The 20223-nt window shown below is 47.1% G+C and overlaps 2 protein-coding genes across 4 annotated transcripts; one reads left to right on the forward strand and one right to left on the reverse strand.

The window, feature by feature from the left end:
• Positions 1-1730: 1730 nt before the first annotated feature.
• LOC137925925 (FERRY endosomal RAB5 effector complex subunit 3) lies at positions 1731-8040 on the forward strand. The gene is made up of 10 exons (XM_068769414.1): positions 1731-1948; positions 2260-2450; positions 2626-2762; positions 3276-3500; positions 4401-4571; positions 5430-5626; positions 6009-6128; positions 6621-6739; positions 7140-7295; positions 7500-8040. The coding sequence occupies exons 1-10, from the start codon at positions 1768-1770 to the stop codon at positions 7566-7568; spliced, it is 1566 nt and encodes a 521-aa protein (XP_068625515.1). The 5' UTR covers positions 1731-1767; the 3' UTR covers positions 7569-8040.
• A 1031-nt stretch (positions 8041-9071) lies between these two features.
• Positions 9072-20171, reverse strand: LOC137925959 (serine-rich adhesin for platelets-like). 3 transcript variants are annotated; one of them, XM_068769457.1, is made up of 13 exons: positions 19996-20171; positions 18627-18796; positions 18149-18353; positions 17723-17857; positions 16943-17008; positions 16511-16864; positions 16260-16432; positions 12931-16073; positions 11290-12496; positions 10947-11040; positions 10754-10828; positions 10581-10681; positions 9072-10346 (listed from the first exon to the last, which is right to left on the reverse strand). In XM_068769457.1, exons 2-12 carry the CDS (start codon positions 18792-18794, stop codon positions 10644-10646), a joined length of 5658 nt encoding a protein of 1885 aa, XP_068625558.1. In that variant the 5' UTR covers positions 18795-18796; positions 19996-20171; the 3' UTR covers positions 9072-10346; positions 10581-10643. The 3 variants fall into 3 exon arrangements, with proteins under 3 accessions (XP_068625558.1, XP_068625557.1, XP_068625559.1); XM_068769456.1 differs by having other exon boundaries at positions 10947-11049; XM_068769458.1 differs by lacking the exon at positions 17723-17857 and having other exon boundaries at positions 10947-11049.
• Positions 20172-20223: the final 52 nt, after the last annotated feature.

Below are 20223 nucleotides of genomic sequence, written 5' to 3' on the forward strand. Positions count from 1 at the left end.
ATCAATGCGCCGCTGACAATAACGTAATGTTGCCCCTACACATATTATATAAGATGGCGCCAGTACGAGTACGAATTGTAACAAATTAATTTGAATTTATACGCACATGAAAGTTTTTTCATGAAAGTATTGTGGACGTAGTCGCCTACAAAACGAAGCGTAAATGCTACTCTCTTTAATGCACAACAAGTAATAGGAAATATATCACAGAAAATAAAAAACGGCGACCTCTTACAGTAAGTCGTTAGCGGAGCTTATTTCCCAAAGAAAAATAGAATGAGTGGTCGTAATAGTTGCCTGTCATCAATTTACATGTTACACTAATGAAGAGTGCGATTCTCCCTGTGGCCGGTGGGCCTTGAAGTCACTAGCAACACGAAGTCCGAAGTAGAAGTATCGGTGGCGTCCGTTAGAACGCACCCAAATTCATTATCTAAGCACGCATTTGTTTTTCCACTCCCTTTTTACACTCTGTACATCTCACTGTCTCTGACGCGCCGCGCTACCGAGCAGACGTGTCGTTTCAGCCTCTGTACAACAAAGGAGATAATTGTAGCTCAGATCGAGATTCTTGTTCCGTGATATTATACGTTTTAACCATCCGGCGAGTGTTTTCCTTACATCGGATTACCTATTACGGGACGAGGGCTCTGTACTAACGACCACCCCTCAAGTGGTGACCACGACGTGATTGGAAACTATCTCGAGAACTCGGAAACTATCTCCTCATATGTCTATTCATCAAGCTTAGCCTATGAACTATTATATCGATTTTTAAAACTGTTAGCCAATTACAAGTCAAGAAGTATTGTAGAGCGCTCGCTTATTCGCCCGATGTTTGTAAAGATTGAAATTTCTGTTGATTACCCCTTTTGGATGCGTCTCTGACGATGACATTATGTAGCTCCGACAGAAGTAAACATTGTGATCGCTTTATCTTAATACGCTATTCCACGAGTTAAATTCGCTTCACGTCACCAAGGCTGCAACAATTACTGGTAATAATTACCAGTACTTGACGCTTTCTACTTATTACCAGTCTCTGCAATAGTTACAGTAAACCCAAGAGTCTGATCATGGAAGTAAAATGTTTAATAACGCGTCGATGTTTTAATTTCGCAATTTAGTTTTATCTATTATCACTGTACATAATGGCGCCTCATGAGCATCCGACTTTTTGTAGCGGACATTGTCACCGTTTGAACGTTTGTTTCTATCGATGACTTCACTAACAAAAGCAACAACATCTTTTAACCTAGATGATTTTGAAATTAAGCTCTGGAAGATTACGAAGATTTCTCACTAGAAGCTTATTTATCATGTGCACATCATGGACAAACCTCCCTGTTATTACAAAAGTAACATTTAAACTAGTTTATTACATTGACAAACATTTAATCAAAAAACCGTAAGCATTAACGATTTTTATATAATGGTTCACGTTTGCTAAAACTATTTGCAATATATTAATAGAAATATTTTATAAAACAATAGACATATTGAGATTGAATCTAAAGTATCTTAAGTATCTTTTCGATCTCTTGTCTAATATCATTTCGGTGATCGTCTATATTTCTTTCGTTATTATATTCGGAAACGCGTGCTATAAAATAAATATTATTGCAACACTATGTTAGTGATTTTGCGTCTAAATATGTTGCGTGAAATGAAGTTAAATTGAACACAGAGTGACATAAGTCACTGTCAAAGTCAGATTTGTTTATAGACAGTGCATTGTGAGTGGGTGTTTTTTGGTTGATTGTAATAATGACTGCAGAAATAGCACAAAATGTTACGAAAACTTTTAAATTCTCGTTCCCCACTTGCACAAATGAGGAAATACTGTTTAAGTTGGAGGTGCCGGTGCAGATCCCGCACGACGGCTCCGCGCGCGAGTTGGTGCAGCGCGTCCTCGACATGTTTCACTTGCCGGTGTACCTAGAGGACGGTAATCTGTTTATAATTTAACCTGACGTTATAGACCGAAAGAATTTTTGAACCTCCTATAAGTTTTTATATCAGTGAATGAAATAAATAATTTAATTTTTAATAATAATATGATTAGCACCATTTACTAAACTTTTTGTTGTGAACATATTCAATTTTTAATTATATAAAAAATATAGTTTACTGTACGTTCATAACTGAGCCTGTACATAGCTGGAATAATTCGTAATTTGTGGCGAAAGTAAAAATAAAAGTTAGGGTTTTTAATCATTTTAATTTATATCAAAACAGTAGTAACACTTCACATTGCAGAATTAAACGAGAGACTTGCTCACTTTATATCTGAAGAAACAAAGGACTTCCACAACCAGCGAGATGAAAAACTACTAAATCAGTTGAAAAACAGTGAGTTGAATGTGGAAGGTATCATCAAGAATTGGGAGAAGCTATTCAAGGAGAATGTGGTGGAGTTTGCAGAGCAGAAAGGCACGTCTGATGAGGAGGTAGGGAATTAACATTTATTGTCAAGTGCAATAACTATGAATTAATAATGATTAAATGAGAAACATATGGTTTTTTGACAGGAATCATACTTGTATGTAAGATCTAGGTGTATTAATAACCGTTAAACACTAGTAGAAAAGGCCTGTATTTAACATTTAGAAATTATTGTCCCAGGTGTTCGCTGCAGCTTATCATAAACTGGTCCATTCTCCAGCACTGGACACCATTCTGCAAGTTGAAAACTCATATGCTAAGACTGTCATGAACATGCTGAAATCCCGCGATGAAGACATCCAGAAGCTTACACAAAGGTTGGCCATTTTGATTGGTGGTAGCTTACTACTTATAACCATCTTTTAATTGACAATTGTGAAGTGCATGAAAATGCATCCACACACCGTCAGGACTACTGTGAGTTCATTTGTAATCCTAATTCATATTTAGTTCAAAAATCCTTTATTCAACATACTATGGAATACACCTGTTTTTGATGTCAAGTAGCTTACCACCTATTTGGATTTATATTATTTAGGCATAGGGAGCTTGGTGGAAACCCATATATAAATACATATATTTATGTGTGTGTGTATATATATAAATATATATTTACATATATATATATATAATTACATATTGAATTGACATTGAAATAACACTAGCACATGTTATGCGGTACTGCAGTATGTAACTCAGGGAGCATTCCTGTTGTTGTACCTTTAATAGACCTTCCATGTATTAATTTCACACTAGCTCAACATCAAAAATATATATTTGATTTGTTTGATCCCCATTTTGGAGTCTTTTATTTTTGTCATACTTTTTAGGCAAACGGAAGAAATGGAAGAAAAGATGCGACTTCTGAATTCAGGTGCAACAGAAGAAGAGATTAATGCTCTGTCAACAAAACACTTTGAGGAGCAGAGCCTGGCGGCGGGGCGCTGGGACTCACAGCTGGACGCTCTGAAGCACACGCAGCGAGCGACGCACAGGGCTTGGCTGATGTCCACCCTGGAGCAGTACCAAGGAGAATCAGAGCTCAGCACGCCCAGGTAATGAAAGCAGTAACGTTAATGTGAACACAGTCAACCTATGGCCTCATCATAATAATTCACAGTATCTTATATTTTTAAATGGCCGGACATATTTTGTCCTTAAGAGCTGTTTGCAAGATTTCCTCTCATGTGCAATCACTTTTCACTTCATATTCAATGTTTTTTCTTTCCTTATATATTGGGGAGCATACAATAGAACTATTATTGACATTGCAGATTGTGCTGTGTGTACTGCTAGTTTTTTTTTTAAAATGAAGTCTGTTACCAGAATTCCCTATTAAAGTATTATGACAGTGTAATGTTTTGGGTGCAGTGTAAAGCAAGATTTTCAATTTAATTATGATGTAATATAATAATAACATTGTTTCAACTACAGAAGTTTTAATTTGTTTGTGTCTCGAGTGGGTAAGTTCAGCCAAATTGACCCAAGTTACGATGTTATCTATCATCTTTATCAATTGAGGCATAAGACACGCACTGCAAGACATAGGCCTTGTCATAGCTTTCCAATCAGATTGGTTTAAAGCAGTCCGCATCCTGCATTTTCCGACGACGTTGACAAGCTCACTTGTTCACCTTACGGGTGGAGGTCTTAAGCTGCGTGCTCTGTGTGCTCTGTGTGCTCTGTGTGCTCTGTGCGCTCTGTGTGCTCTGTGTGCTCTGTGTGCTATGCTACCTGAGAGAGCCTATCTGTACTGCGCGTTGTGCTGCCCCCATAGCCACTTCAAATTACCATTCAGCTGGACCGTGTTGGTTACTTTCGTTCCTCTTTGGATTTGTTTATTCCTAATTCTACCTCTACGTCCTCAATAGTAACAAAGATTTTTAAATTTTTTAAAATTTAGTTAAACGTCTAGTTAATCTATTATCATTTAAAAAGACGTTGTGTGACTGCAGCAACTCTCCGCTGGCGACGTTCCCCTCGGAGCCCGCGCTGCTGGGCGCTCCGCGCCCGCGGCTCGAGGAGAGCTTCACCATCCACCTGGGCAGCCAGCTCAAGCAGACGCACAACATCCGCCTCGTCGCCGCGGACATGTTGGACCTCTGCGCTGTCAACCACCGTGACAAGTAAGATGCAATGCGTTAAGCTAAGATAATTCCTGGCCCTCTGCTAGGCGAGCAAAAGGCGATATGTTATATAAGTTTACTGTGGCAGACGTGCACAACCCTGCCCATAATTAGGCTGACTTAAATCGATGATTTCATCTAATTACTTCTTGTTTGTTAATTCTGCTTTATATTAAAAAATAAAGGACTTTTTGTTTTACAAGGAAAAAATGCCTCCGAAAATTCATTGTCATAAGGCACGGGCTATGTTGAACTTTAACTAACCGAAATACCGCGGTGCAATATTTGTCGCCACATGGACGGGCCACGTCGTGCCGTCTCAGAGTAGATAAAGCTATTTTCCTTCTCTTCGGAGCGTGCATCAAAGTAACAAGCGCGCCTTATTTTGGGCTTTTTCATTTGGCGTATGCTTTATTGAGGCCCTCGCCCTGTAGACAATGAGGTAAAAAGAGCCAGTAAAATCCCTCCTCCTAGCCCCTGCCATTCGGTCAAGGATAACTATCCCCGGCAACTCCATCGTCACCGCAACCACGATGCGGTTCAACTAAGTCGAAGTCCGTAATGGAAGCAACACCGACACTCCGGCAGTACTCTAGCTCCTTGCTGCGACTACCGCCTCTCCTTCCGAGATATCGATGTCGTTACAAAATCATAAACAGTGGCGTTCACCTTTGCTCCGCAACCCAGCTGCGCGCTTCCAAAGTGAGCTCGACCTCGTTCGACAGAGTAAGAGAGATGTAAGTTCCACTCGGTTGAAAAAAGGGTCACAAGGCTCCCCGGACAGGGCACAATCCAGTTGGAAACGCGTGGCCGGGTTGCGCGAGTGCGTGCTGCAAAGCGCGGTGGTTGCGTGCGCAGCGGCGCGGCGGCGCGGCTGCAGCCCGCGCTGGCGCTGTACTCGGGCGAGCTGTCCGGCGTGGTGGTGCTGGCGGACGCCGCGCCCCAGCGCTCGCCGCTGCGGACGCTGGCCGCCGCCTCCACCGAACACCACTTCGACGACGTCGCGCGGCAGCTGCGCCAAGTCGTCGACGCTCTGCGCGACCCGGTACGTACACCCTCCGACTGACAAACGCTACCAAAATCGACATCATCATTCCAATAGAACCGGAGCACTTCTGCTTTTAGATATAGCCCTTCTTCATTCACTTTCAATAGGACTAATAAAATATATTTTAAATTACTAAATCTAGAGTTATGCAAAAGGTAGACATTAACATTTACTTAATGTAAACTATCTCTCTACCTCACCAACACACGCCAGCCAGCGAGTGCTCATCGAGTGCCAACTTAATAAAAGCGACATTTAATTGTTTACGGCTCGAAGAGCTCGGAAGCGCCGCCCGAATTAGTTTCGCGGTCAGGTCAGAGATAACCGTACAGGTGTGCGTGCGCAGGCGGGGCAGCGCGGCGCCGGGGGTGCGGCGTGCGCGGGCGCTGGCGGGGGCGCGCGGCGGGCGGGGCGCGCGCTGCGCCCGGGCGACGTGTACGTGACGCGGCACAGCAACCTGGACACGCACGTCGTCTTCCACCTGGTCGTCGACGACTCGCTCAAGTCCGGTCAGTTCCGTCTCGCGCTAGTCCGCAGCGCGGCTGCGACCCCGCGTACTGTATATAGTTGGATGCAAGTGAGATGGGTTTGCCCGTCAGCGTCCAAGTTAGTAAATTATTTCGTAGACGCTACACGTGTCCCGGCGCAGTCGCTGCAGTGTCAGTGTCGACACTCGGTTCAACGTTCTTACTTGTGTCGGGAGCATGCTCTTACAAATTTTCAGCTTTTATAAAATACTTCGTCTGAGGTTCACGGGCTCTTAGACTAAAAGATTGCCAAGTGACGACCTCGAGCCGGTACACGCGGCGTGACTCGCGACGACGCAACGTCGCCGGACGCATCCGGAGGCAACGCCAGACCAGACATCGAAGTGATCTTTGGCGGAGGCCTATGCGTTGCAGCGGCGTCGGCGCAAGGACCGACTTAAACTTGGGTACCGAAGGCCGAGTCACCCGATTTAAGACAAACCATAACATAACGGCAAGGCTTGTCACTCCCAGGAGACATCACGTCCCGCCACCCCGCGATCCTGGGCCTGCGCAACATACTGAAGGCGGCCTGCTGCAACGATGTCACCACCATCTCCATGCCGCTGCTGCTGCGCCATGAGATCACGGAAGTAAGTGGACTTTGCCCGTCCGAAGCGGCGACGGAGGACAACGGAATGTTTTAGCCTGCGTTTCAAAAAATCGTAATTTACAAGATTATGCTTTTAATTTTTTTTTATTATGGTATAAATAAAAAAATAAAGGGCAACAAAGAATTACTTGAGCATTTACATTTCAAAAACGTAACGATTTCGTAATATTTTAAAAATAAACGAGCCAATTCTGATTAATAAAACTTCTACCAAAATTAATTACGTATAAAACTTTTCTGGTTTCTGTCCGGCTAGCAACTCTCCGATTGAGGGTCTAGGGCCTCCTTGGGGTCGCAGACCACATCTTTATAAACATTGTCGTCGTTGTGCGCGGAGCACATTAGTTGTATTTGTCTCGCTGCGCTTTGCGCGCACGCAGGAGATGACGGCGGCGTGGTGCGTGCGGCGCGCGGAGCTGGTGCTCAAGTGCGTGAAAGGCTTCGTGCTGGAGGCGGCCGGCGGCGGCGGCGCCGAGCTGCGCACGCTGCACGCCGCGCTCCCGCCCGACGCGCCGGCGCTCTTCGCCGCCGTGCAGGTACACACACACCACCCGAGTATCGTTCGACACTCCACCACCATCTCTTTCTCTCTCTGAGGCACTTCGCATTCATAACTCATGAAGTGAGTGAGCTCCGCGTGGGTCAATTTCATTGTGTAAAATATGTTCAGTTTGTGTTGAGGGCTGCAGGTGCAGCACAGTGCGCGTGCAGGCTAAGCGAAGGCGCGTGTTCGCTTGCAGGCGCTGCTGCCGAGCGTGTTCCGCGTGGCCGGGCCGCTGCGCGCGCGCCGCCGCCCCGACGCGCTGTGACGCGCCGCGCGCGACGAGCATCGGGCACACCGATGTTAGCCACGTGCAACACGTATAACTTTGGAATGTTCAATAAAAATGTTCTTCCGTTAAAAGAAAACCTTGTGATAGTTTAGCAGTAGCATTTAGTAAATAAAAAGACGAGTTCGCAGTTTAAAATATTTATTAGGAAAGTAGACTTCATTGCGGAAGGAATAAGCTCGCGGACAAGAAGTTCAGTGGCTAGTCTTCGACTATCACAGAGGCTTATTTCTTAAACCACCACTATCATCGTGTGACCGAAGGGATTTCCTTACTGACAAGTCATAGCTCATAACAAGCCGAACTCTTCGAAGTGAACATGGCCGGCGACGGTTTGACAAGGACGACACTCATTCCATGTATATTTTATTATTATAAGCGTCGTATTGTGTAAATGTCATTTATTTATATAATTGTATTATCTGTTATCCAAATTAAATTATACTGAGGTCGCGGTTGTGTTTGTTTCTCTTCCAGACGTGGTCCTATATGAGATACTAATAAGTAATTTGGATTTAACTTTACTACTACAAGACAAAGTGTTAAGATTGTGTCAATTGACACTATTATTGTCTGTGTTAAGGGGTGACCACTTTATTATTATTCTTTTTCAGTTCACCGCCGCACTGCCAGCTCACTATACTAACTCAAACGGTCTGTCCATATTGGTCTTCCTACCATATCTGTATCGTCAAGGATAGGCTCGACATTCACAAGGCGGTGAAGTCTTCGTTCATGAGCTTCTATCTACTAATATTATTGACGGGTTCCACCTTAAGGTCCCGATGGACATCGTTCTTTCTAATGCAGCAGGGTGCGGTTACTATACTTCTTGTTACGAATAAAGTGACACTATAGAGCCGCACAGACCCTCGTGCGCGAGCTCATGTCTCGCGCATACTAACCCGCGCCACGTGCACGTACTCTGGTCGTCAGACCAGGTTCATGCGTACGGCAACGTGCGCATCGTGGTAGGTGCGCAACGAAAATCTGGATATTGACCTGGAACTGCCGACAAACGGGCAGGTCCTAAAGCGGGCATCAACTCAATACTTTAGACTCTGCCGCTCAACACACATTCTTTGCTCGCGGGCGCCGCCACATCAATACAACAGCACGCGGTGCATTCAAACTAGAGTTTTGCTGCTTTAACAGGTCTTAGGCTCGGTGGCCGCTGCACACTGTCCGTTCCCAATAAATATGTGATAATATTTTTTTAAATAAAATAAAGGTTTATGTCGCCCGGTTTTGTTATAGATCGTATATGAAGTGGAACTCGAGTTGTCTGTGATGTGTGTTGTCTATGAAAGTGGTTTATTGCTTTGTTGGTGTTGATTGGATCTTGTTTACCGAGTCCAACCGAGTCCAATCGGCAACTTTGTAACAGGACATGGCTTCATTAATGCAAACCTGAAAGCAAGGTGTCCACACTGCACTCCGAGTGCCTGCCGGTGACGAGTGTAAGCAAAGAAAACAGCCAACTGTACTGTGCTCATTTATTGGGAACATAATATAATAACATCTTCATTAAACCAAACCAGAGGCGCGCGCGGCGGCGGGCAGGCGGGCGCCCGCGGGGCCTCCCCACTGTCATGTCTTTTTAACCCAGCCGGACGGCCGCTAATTGCTAAATACCAAAATAATCTAAAATATTAATTAATTAAACGATCGTTGAATAAAAGTTATTAGCATAATCAAGTGATAAAATATAAAACCTTAAGCTACCAACGCGCCAATCGACGGTCAGAATAAAAATGAAACACCTCCCGAACTAAATAAGAAACAAACAAACATTAATGCGACTGTCGCGGCACCACGGTTTGCAACAGTTTTAACATAATTCAACGATTACTTCAGTACGTTCGAGTCGAAAATGCAGTGAATCGTCCTTAGCAATGAGAGTGTCAAGTTCATAATGACCAGCGAGAGTTTCGAACGGAACAGCCAATAAGTATCGATTCGACTGGTTCCAGGGCGAGGCGGCGCGCTGACAGATTCACTGCATTGTAAACATGGAACAACTGTACGCGCAACCCGACGGCAACCTTAAACACGGAAATCAAAAGGAAAACCTAACAAGACCCTTTGGATAAATCTGCTTGCGGTCCGCAATGCGACTTGATAATACAGGATTCATGTTTTAAACATATTGAGGAATCGGATATTTTTTATTATCTCCTCGACTAGTTCTGGCTCCGTATACAGTTGTGCACCCGCTGCACAAACTCGGGGCACCCCAAGGCTAGTGGAAAAGTTCTCTTATTAGTTTATTTCAACTCGCCGGCAATAGAGCTAGCAATAGAGCCATTACAACTTCAAATAAGAGAGTAAAAGAAAAAATTGGACCCTACTTAAGCTATCTTAACTTTTAATTAGTTCGAACTATAACATTGCGCCAAGTGGCACTTTTTTGTTCTGTTTGATATCGCACTGACACTTGCACAGAGTACGCCTGTCGCTGCTGTCGCGCAAGCACAGGTTCCGTCGCAGCCCGCGGGGGCGCGCAGTTCAAGTCAACTTCTCATGTCACTCACGCAAAGTCATTCCACTTAAAATATCCTATCATGATTACTATGTACGACACGTGAACCAAATTTATCGTCACAATTGATGGAACCGATGTCCGTGCGGGCGCGCGGCCGCCTGCGCAAGCCCCGCGAGTGACTTGTGCATTTCCGTCGAGTGAGGAACATTACTGCGCCGCACCAACGACAAGCATGTTGCAAGTTCACGGCGAGATCAGCATACGTCAACCGCCTGCGACAAAAGTTAAAGGTTAGAGATGTTTTGTATTTGGTGCAGCCGAAAATAGAAACGGGAGAGAGCAGCGCACCGGCAAGGGCGACTAGCGGCGGTCATGGTTCGTTACAGGAAAGCATTCGCATGAATTATCTTCGATCGAGCGAACACGAGTACACCGACGCCAACGACGAACAATGCGTCGACCCGACGCGCGCGGCCGTGGGCTACAACAAACCCGAGGGTGCGTACCTGGCGAGCCGCTCGCGCTGGCCGCCCGCGGTGTCCGCCCCTCCCCCCCGCGTCCGAGCCGCGCTACCGGCGCCGCGTGCGCGCTGCCGGCTTCTGGACAGCTGCAACAACGGACGAGATCGGTTAGATGGCGCGCTCGAGCGCAGAGCCGCGCCGGGCCTAGCGGTACTGACCGTCGGTGCGCGCCGCCGGCTGAGCCGTCGCGCGGGCCCGCGCCGCTCGTCTCGTCTTCGTCGGCTCCGGCGCCTCTGTGAACATCGTTAGCCACCAATAACTGACTGCATCGCTCAGAGCGTCAACTGCATCATACGTAACAGCGCAATAGAAAATAAGCTTAACTTTAAAATGTACGAGGAAAGCACGCACCTGTAGCTACCGCGCTGACGCGCTTCTTGCCGCGCGGTCTGGCCGGCGCCCGCTCTTCCTGCACCAGCTGTGCCGGCTGCACCGCCTGCACCTCCTGCACCGCCTGCGACATACAGTTCTCATTTTCCAGAACGACGCGGCGCTACAAATATGTTCGACTAATGGTGGGAAGAATACCGCTAACACAACGCTCTACTTGCATCACAACAAAATGAAAACATTTATTAATTCTTGGACTTGTTTTTTTTTTTCGGCTTTAAGACGAACAAGCAATCGAGCCGTGCTGAGAGCCCTCCTACACGCGTCCCCCGCCTGCCGTGCGTCAGAGTATAAAAAGGCTTACCTTATTCCTCCTCGCGGACCTCGCTCCGGCCTGCCCGGCTGTCGGTGGCTCTTCGACAGGCACCACATCGTGCGCAGCCTGTTTTGCATTTCTTGCACTTGTCCTGGTCCCGCGTGGCGCCGGCGCGCCGCCGGTCACCTGACGTTTCTCGTTCACTTTCGCCGCTCTGCCCCTGGGCATTTGCTTTACTTCTAAATGTTCTTTCTCGAGCTTCCTGCGACCGCTCTTAGCGACGTCGTCGTGAACATCGAATTTCTTTAATTTCTGCGCAGGTTCATCGTCAGCGATTTTTCGTTTGCGTCCCCGGGCGCTCCCTGCGACAGCAGCCCCGGGCTCGGCGCTCGCGGCCCGCGTTGGTTTGCGCGCAGCGGTCCGTCTTCCTCTCTTCGGGTGTTGTTCTAAACCCTCATCGATTGGTTTCAACTCGAGCTCGGATTTTAGTCCCGCCGACCCATTCCTCCCGCTCGCTACCTCCACGTCGGCCGAGGAAATTTTCTTCCCTCTTCTTCCTCGACCTTTGGACTCGTTATCCCCTATATTCTTTTTTTCAGTAGACTCTAATTGCATCGCATCAATTACGATCACTGTGTTTCGAAATCTTGTCACTTTTTGTTTTGTCGATTTCTTATCTAAGTGAAGATTATTATCTTTTTTGTTGGCCACATTGGATGTGCGAGGACCTGGGATCATCTGTCTGCGCGTTGATCTAGTTTTTGGTGGAATTGGTGTGAGTTGTTTATCGGGCGCGGGGGCGGGGACAGGATTTGCGTCCACTTTGTCAGTATTCTTTGCATTTTGTCCCCGGGTATGTTTGGTTCGGCTTTTGGTTAGTTTAATATCAAGACCCTCATTTTCTGTTTCCAGCTCGGGTTGTTTTTGCTCAGTTTTCTTTCTTCTGTTTATTTTTGTTTTCGGAGACTTACTCTCACCTCCTGATGTGTTCAGTTCGGGACTCAGCGCCGGTTGTTTTTTGCCGATGGCCAACGTCGCTTTACGTCGTTTAACGTTGCTCGTGTCGGCGCTGGTCGCGAGTTTGTTGTTCCTCGTTCTTCTAGTTCGCAACGGACTGAACACAGTCATTTCTTTCTTCTTAGGTGACACATTGGCTGTCACCGAAGCTGTTTGAAGTCCATCCGAAGGGGTAGCCGCTTTTGTTCTTCTCGTTCGCGTTGGTTTTCGCGGCGGACTTTTCTCGAGAGGCTGTTGCCTGTAAAGAATAATAAATATTAAATATTTTATTAAATATGAATAAACACCAAGGGGTCAGCCTGTAACTTTTCCTGATGCACACGAGACGGGAGCTGGGGCCGAATAGCGTTGAATACAACCCCCAAGGTAGACAACAAAATTGATAATTCCGGTAATTGTTTAAAGTTGTCAAGACAGTCACTGCTTTATTAAATAACGATGTACAGGGGCTGCATCTGCACGGCCGAGTCACAAGTCGAATACACAGAGGCTAATGGTTCAGCAACCGGCAGCATCCACGCAATCGCAACAAAAACAAATTCAACTCTACTCTCCGCCGTTGCTCACAGTTACAGTTACATATAATATTAAGTTACCGTTAACAAAATCACCGCGCATGGTGCAAGGAAATAAAAATGTGCGCGTGAGGGAGATAAGGCGCGAGACACTTACCGAGCGGGGGGCGTGGGCTCGAAGCCGTCGTCGCCGGCGATGGGTGACATGCTCCTGATGTCGGTCGCGTTCATACTGAGGCTGGCTGTCGCGTTGAACCTGCTCTTCATTGGCGTGGAGTGCACCAGCGCCCGCTTCTTCATCGGCGGCGCTTTCTTGTCGCCGCTGCCCTTGGTCGATGTATCTACGAGCGACCTCTTCTTTATGGGCAGCGCGTACGCTCCGTAGGTCTCAGACGTGGGTTTGTGCAGCGCGCTGTTGCGCACTCTGGTCTTGAGGACGGGCGAGATGCCTTCTACGGTGTCCGTGGCCAGCTTCAGCAGCTCGCGCGAACCGCCCCTTTTTGTCGTAGACCTGTTTAAACTAACCATTTCGGAAAGTAAATTTTTTGAAGCTGCTGTAGAAGTATTTCCAGAATCGTGCTCGAGTGGGGTTACTGAACTAAGCATTTCCAATTTATTCCTTGTGGAACGGGCCACACGTGAGGAAGCTTTTCTGCCACTCCCGTTGATTGAAGCCTGAGCTTTCCTTGCAGATTTTTTCTCATTTTCGTCTGTAGGCATACGTTTTCTGAGCTCATTTTCTAACCAGTTCTCCACATTATCGTTTATCAAACTGAAGGAGGTCTTCAAGGAGTGCGTCTGGCGAACTTTCGGATTCCGCCGCGACACGCCCGACAAACTCTTCGCTTTCGGATAAGACCTCACCGCCGGCTTGCCGATGAGCAGGTCGAACGAGCTGTCAGCAGTCGCGTCGGCGCGTTCAGAGTCCCGCTGCGGCTCGGCGAACAGTTGTTCGACGCCACTGATGTCCGTGTAGTCAGCGGGCGCGTCGCGGCGGAACAGCGCGCGCACGCCGCGCACGTCGACCAGCTCGTTGCGCGGGGAGCGCGTCCGCATGGTGGCGCGCACGCCGGACACGTCGCGCAGGTCATCGCGGCCCGCCTTCTTCTTGAACAGGTCCCTCACGCCGGCGACGTTTCCGAGATCGTTATTGGGGGATGTATTTCTGTTTCGCGATCGGTAGAGGGCCTTGACCTCTTGAACTCTAGTCAGATCGTTGTCGGGCGAGGCAGCAAACAGATCCTTAACCCTCACATCGGCGAGGCGGTCGGCGTGCGGGCTCGCGAACATCGCCTTCACCCCGGCCACGTCCGACAAATCATTGTTGGCGGACCTCCTGTTGCGCGGCGTGCGCATCAGCCTGCGGACGCCGGCGACGTCGCGCAAATCGTTCTCGGGCGTCGCCTGCGCGAACAGTCGCTTGAGGCCGGCGAGGTCGGGGCTGTTGCCGGGGGTGCTCAGCGGACTGACGAACACTTCCGGCGAGAACGCCTGCGTGTTTTCCATCATCCAAACATCGGATGCGGTTGAAGTCGCAGCTATGGTGTTTCGTGTTGTTTTCTTTTGTGAAGCTCTCCCACTCTCCAATAGGTGCTTTCTGGAAAATTCAAGCATACTCTGCGAGAGCTTCCTTTTCACTGGACTGTTAAAAAGTTGCTTCACTATGTCAGATTCGTTGAGATGATCGATTATGGAGCGCTTTGAGTGCGGCTTCTTGGCCGTCGAATGTTTATTTTTAACGCCCTCCTGAACTAACATCACCGCACTCTTCGGGGTCGTCTCCCCGTCGTCCTGCGATAAGTCTGTGTCGCAAGAGAACAACGAAACCTTTGATGACTTTTTAGACGCTCTGGTTGCTCGGACGACCGGCTTGGCTCTAAGGCTAACTTGATTCCTGGGCGTGGACCACCGGCCGCTTATTGTTCTTCTTGCAAGTGGGATCCTTGCCGAAGATCTTTTGGACCGCTGGGGCATCGTCAAGTTGGCACTGGCATCAAGAAGACTCTGAATACTTAGCACAGGAGTTCCGAGATCTTCAGGACTCTTTTTGTTTTCGGGAGTTGAGGAACCATTTGGCAACGGACTGACATCTGTGCCGGAGTTATGGGACTTGTTGGATTTTGTTGCCGAGTTTAAAATGTTCACCGACGAACTATCTGAATCTGTCAGGTGACTGCATGTTGATATTACAGATTTTCTGAAACTCTTAGATGTTTTTGTAATGCTTGCGCTAGAGGATACAGATTTGTTGTTTTTACGTTTTGACGAAGACTTTGAATTTGTCACGTCTTTGTTATAAGTTACGTTTTCTTTGGAGTTCTCGACCGCAGAGTTTCTGTGTCGCGATCTTCTAGTGCTGACAATTGTGTCTTTAGTGCCGCTGTCCGGCGGGCGGGCGTCGTCCGTGGCGGCGCTCACGCTGAACGTTTCATTATTGGGGACGCGCGCGGACGACGCCGGAGACCGGCGGCCGCGATGCTGCGTCAGGCTCTTGGCTCTGCGCATTCCGTACGTGGTCGGACCATTCAGCGGAGTGCTTGAAGCTAATAGACTGTCGGTTCTGGACGATCGCGTATTTCTTCCGGCTGTTGCTTGCGGCGTATCAAACCTAGACGTGCTCGCGTCGGACGCAGACGTGTAGACGGTCGCGTTGGAATCTCCCGACACCAGATCGACTATCGAATAGGCCTCCAGGTGACTCGTGGCCGACGCGCGCGAACCTAAGGTACGGCTTCTCCGCTCAGACGCCGCGGTAGTGTTCCAGCTTTGGTCGGACAGCGTGGCAGTGGTTTGTCGCGAGTAGGATTTAGCGTTGGCTGCATTCTGCATGACCTTCTGCAGCATCATGCTTCCCCGCACCGAACTCCTTGATTTCGGAGACTCGGGTGTGAGTGTTGGCTGATGTTCTGTATTTTTGGCAACGGTCACCCCCAACGTTTTTTCTAAAATTCGACTGCTCCGCGAGTGGATGGATCCGCGCGGCGAGGGTGACTTCGCGGAAGAGCTGTCAGAGTAGTGCAGGCTGAGCTCGTCCTCCGACGACGCGTAGTCGCGGCTCCGGCGCGTGCTGTCTGTGATCGTGAGGATATCCATCGACTTGGAGGCGTCGTGCCCGAGGTTGCTCAGGTCAAACTTAATGGATTCTGACTTCCTGCTGCTGGCCGGGTGTTTTAAAGCCGACTTCTTTGGACCCGATAGCAGCGGCGATTGTGGAAAGTTCGCGGCGGTGCGGTCAGGCGAGTCGTTTTCATTCACCGTTGTGTGTAGAATGTCCGATTCTTGTAATTCTAATACTGAGGTCTGCAAAAAAAATTACGACACATTACTTGAGATCGCCCACAAACGCAACGACACCGAAATATGACTAAATCAATTAGCGGCAGTCGATTTCTGCATCGCGCAGTCAGACCCGATTGACTTGAAAATACACACTACACATGCATGCATTGTTATAATTTGCACAGGGAAGAAGGAAGGGAAACATACAGATCGACCGGGGGAGGCAGGCGTGCGACGCGAGCTGGACGCGCGCGCGGACGGCAACGGGCTGCGTTTCTTCACTACAAAGCTGGCCCGCTTGCCGCTAGCGCTCTTGGGGCTGGCGGTCTTTCGCGGCGTGTGGCCCGTCATCAGCATTATTGCGGCTTGCTTCGTATAGTCTGCTGATGATAACATGAGTTAGCAACACGTCTCGCCTCTTGCACCAGGTGCAAAAACAAAATTAATAAACGGTGTACCAATAGTAGCGGGCGCCTGTATCTTGGCGACCGGCGTACGAGGCGCGCGCGGCGTGCGCAGCGCGCGGGGGGCGCGGCCAGCACTCTGCGCGCGCCGCAACACGGCGAGCCGCAGCGGGGTGCTCTTCTTGGCGGAGGCCGGCCTGCGGGGCGGAAGCACCGCGCGACCCGGGCTCTCCTTCGCGCTCTTCCTCGGACTGGTCTTCCTCGACTCGATCCACAGCGTAGCTTTCGTCGTGTTTTGTAAATTTATTTGTGAGGTGCCGGGAGATTTGATTTTATCACCGTCGGGCCCGTCGCCGGTTGCATCCACCTCCGGGTCGCGCTTCGATGTCGAGGTGGGAGGTGAAACGGCTTATGCGGAAACGGAATTAAACTATTAGCATCCTTCAGTCTGCACAGACGTGAAATTGTGAAGAGAGCAGAACTAACCTGGCTGGTCGGCGGTGTCACGGCGCTGCGGCTGCACCACGGCCACCTGGCGCGCGCTCACCGCCCCTGCAACGACACGCGCACGCTCAGTGACACGATCAGGTGCGCCCATGCGGCACCGCTCGCGGACACCACTCGCTAGCCTATATGTACCTTTCGTAGCACAACTCATTGATTGTCAACTATTTTTTCAATCTATTTTATTTTTTGCAGGTCGACTTAAATTCTTACACCTTTTTTTGTGAGTGATGGACATGTATTCATCACTCTCACCAGGCAAGTTGTGTTCACAGTGAGCAGCTCATTTTAGTTTGACATATGTCAAACTCAATATTACATACAGTCAAACCCGAGTACTTACTCAGATAAGGGATGCGAGTATTTGGCAGGTATCGTCATTTTACACTTCTAAAGTGAAACATGAAACATACAAGTGATAGTAATATTTCATGTGCGACAAGTGACTTAACTTTTGTCATTTTATGATTCATTGTGTTTTATTCAAATGACCAAATACGTGTCTGTTATTATGTTCTATAGTTCTAAGGCCACATGGTACTCCAATTCATGCACACACACATATTTACGGTAACTTTATAGAACTCTATGAGTGAGACAGATTACTCGTGTAACTCCGTAAGCTGGCAACTCAGGTCAGTGAGACAGTTCTGTAAGAGAAAAACGGATCGCAGTTTGTGAGCTGCCACTTATCCATTCGGACGTATGTTTATTGGTGCAACTAGTTTGGAGTAATTTGAGCAGCGAGGGCGCGGGCCTCACCGTGCATGGTGGCGCGGTGCGGGGCGTGCGCGGCGCGGGGCGGTAGCGGCGCGGAGCGGCGGGGCTGCGTGCGCGCACGTGCCCGCTCGGCGCGCGCCTGCCGCAGAGCCGCGCACCGCACGCGCCGCACCCGCTCTGCGAACGACGGTTTTTACATCAAGTCCATGAATTACACATGTGTTTTGCCCATCATGTCCCTCGCATATTTTTTCCAATATACAATATCTCACGCAGAGGTCATTAGTCCAAAGAGGTCGATACACAGGGTAAGGAAGTGAAAAACAAGAGGCAGGAGAACCATCCCCAGAGCACTGACCGCTGCCGATTGGCAAGACGCATTTGTACATTTGTACATTTGTAATTAATGTTATTATATAACATTATTTATTATTTTATAATATCGAATATCTCCTACAATGCGCATACCGGCCGTGCGTGGCGTGTGTGGCGTGTGTGGCGTATGCGGCGAGTGCGACGTGCGCGTGGAGCGCGGCGTTCGAGGTGGGTGTGCGTACTGCCAGCGCAGCTTGCGTCCGCCCAGCGTCACCAGGTCGCCGTGACGCAGCGCAGCGACGCTCACGCTGGCGCCGTTTACCAAAGTCTCCCCGCAGCCCACGTTATGGATCACCGACTGCAAGAGTAATTAATAAGAATATTGTTTAATACTTATTACTCATATTTTAAACATTTTGAAGCTTACTTTAAACTGTGATAAAACAGTCTCATTTGAAAAATTTTCATCGATCACACTTTACTAGAGCTTAAGGTAACAACAGGTATAATTAAAAATTATTAATTCATAAATTTTTATGTGTCTTATAACTTTGATTTTTATACCTTGTGGTGTGCGTTCACCTGTCAATAAGCTATTTGTACAAGCTAATGTACATTGCGCTGTACACACCTGATTGGAATGCACGACGATAGTAGCATGGTGGGACTCCACAGTAGGCAGCAGAAAATGCACATCACATGAGGAGCCACTGCCCAGCGTGGCCAATCCTGACGAGATGTTGTACTGTTTCACTTCACGCCCAACACGGTCCAGCACCACCAGCCTCCCACCAGACATACCTGTCATGAACACCAAAATTAGGCTTTTTTTATTTCTAGTACACATTTAGTATTTCTACCATACCGGGTTGATTAGTGTGTTTGCAAATACACAAGTTTTCTTCTGCATCACCACTGTGCTGTCTGTCTCATAAAAATAACTACACATCACAGTTCTTTAAATCATATAATAGTAGCCTGTGAGGAGAGATAATAACAAGCTGGCCTCCCACAATCACAAGGCATCAGTAATTTCAACATAACCCCGCAAGTAATACTAATTTTACATTCTAAGTGACAAATAGATTCAGCTCATTAACACTACTCCTAACTATGAGGTAACTCATAAATTGCATTCTTTTCTAGGATGCCAACTACAAGTTATCTTGTCCTGTGTTTACTTGCCATTTTTTGCAGTATACTTGAAATATACCAGTACTGATATCAATAGACTGCTTCTGGGAAAAAAAATGTGCAGCCAGCACAAACAGAAATTTATTAAAAGACAAATATACAATTTTATTATAGAAATTAGTTCAAAATGTGAAAATATATTTTATTGTATGTGGAACTTATGCTTTTTGATGATAACTTTAAACTAGACTTAGTTTTCAATAATTAACTCAAATTGACATTTTAAGCCAGATTTCTGAAAATTGCCAACGTGTTAAAATTCATACATATTAAAACAAAATTTCAAGCAATGGTTATTTATTAATAAATATTGTTTTTTTATCGTTATATTTAAAGTATACTTCGTAAATAACAATTTGTAACAATTAAATTCAGGTAGTGGGTAATTGTTTTTTACTTCTAGTCGCAAAGTTAACTTAATAATGGAAGCTAACCTTAAACTTAGGAATGGATATAAATTTTTGATATTACATACCTCTAAACTTTAATTTTTGTCAAAATTTTCAAATTGAATTCATTTCTCTTTAGGAATGAACCTGAACTGAACCTTAATAAAAAAAAATGAAAAATAGGTAATAAATAATAGAAAGCAACAACAATAAGACAGGTTATCGTTTCCCGCCACAACTTGACGCGCGGATTTACATCGCTCGGGCAACAGTACCCACGGATCACAAAAACGTAAAGCGCAAATAACAATATCCAGAGCTTTCAAAGCATGTAACTAATTTGAATTCGACATCAAATAATTAATTTAATCAAAACAACAGTAACAGTTCCACCGGTGCGGGTGAATAGGCACTCACCGCAGTTGCGAGCCCAGGTAAAAATATTTTAAGCACGGAACACCACAATAACAAAGGGCATTTTAAGTATGCTGTCACCAATGCCTTTTCACAATTCTCAATCCCTTGCCAACAAGCGATAAAGTAAATACAACAACTTAATACGCGATGCCGAATAAAGCAATGGCGTCGTTTTTGCGTCGCTGCCGATGTCAAAATATGTTTTGCGTCCGCCATTTTTTTTTTATA

This window comes from Battus philenor, unplaced genomic scaffold (assembly GCF_028537555.1).
Source record: "Battus philenor isolate CCGP_79_NKW_IND1 unplaced genomic scaffold, ilBatPhil1.0.hap1 SCAF_28, whole genome shotgun sequence".
Classification (NCBI taxonomy): Eukaryota; Metazoa; Arthropoda; class Insecta; order Lepidoptera; family Papilionidae; genus Battus; species Battus philenor.

Excerpts from the sequence above, each read along its gene's own strand:
- LOC137925959 (XM_068769456.1), bottom strand. The coding sequence starts at position 18,794 with ATGTCTGGTGGGAGGCTGGTGGTGCTGGACCGTGTTGGGCGTGAAGTG. Across the intron at positions 17,858-18,148 it reads ACACACGCCACGCACGGCCG|AGCGGGTGCGGCGCGTGCGG; the intron begins GTATGCGCATTG and ends CGTCGTTCGCAG. Across the intron at positions 16,433-16,510 it reads ACAGGCGCCCGCTACTATTG|ACTATACGAAGCAAGCCGCA; the intron begins GTACACCGTTTA and ends TATCATCAGCAG.
- LOC137925925 (XM_068769414.1), top strand. The coding sequence starts at position 1,768 with ATGACTGCAGAAATAGCACAAAATGTTACGAAAACTTTTAAATTCTCG. Across the intron at positions 5,627-6,008 it reads GCGCGACCCGGTACGTACAC|GCGGGGGCGCGCGGCGGGCG; the intron begins CCTCCGACTGAC and ends GCGCGGGCGCTG. Across the intron at positions 6,129-6,620 it reads CGACGACTCGCTCAAGTCCG|GAGACATCACGTCCCGCCAC; the intron begins GTCAGTTCCGTC and ends TGTCACTCCCAG.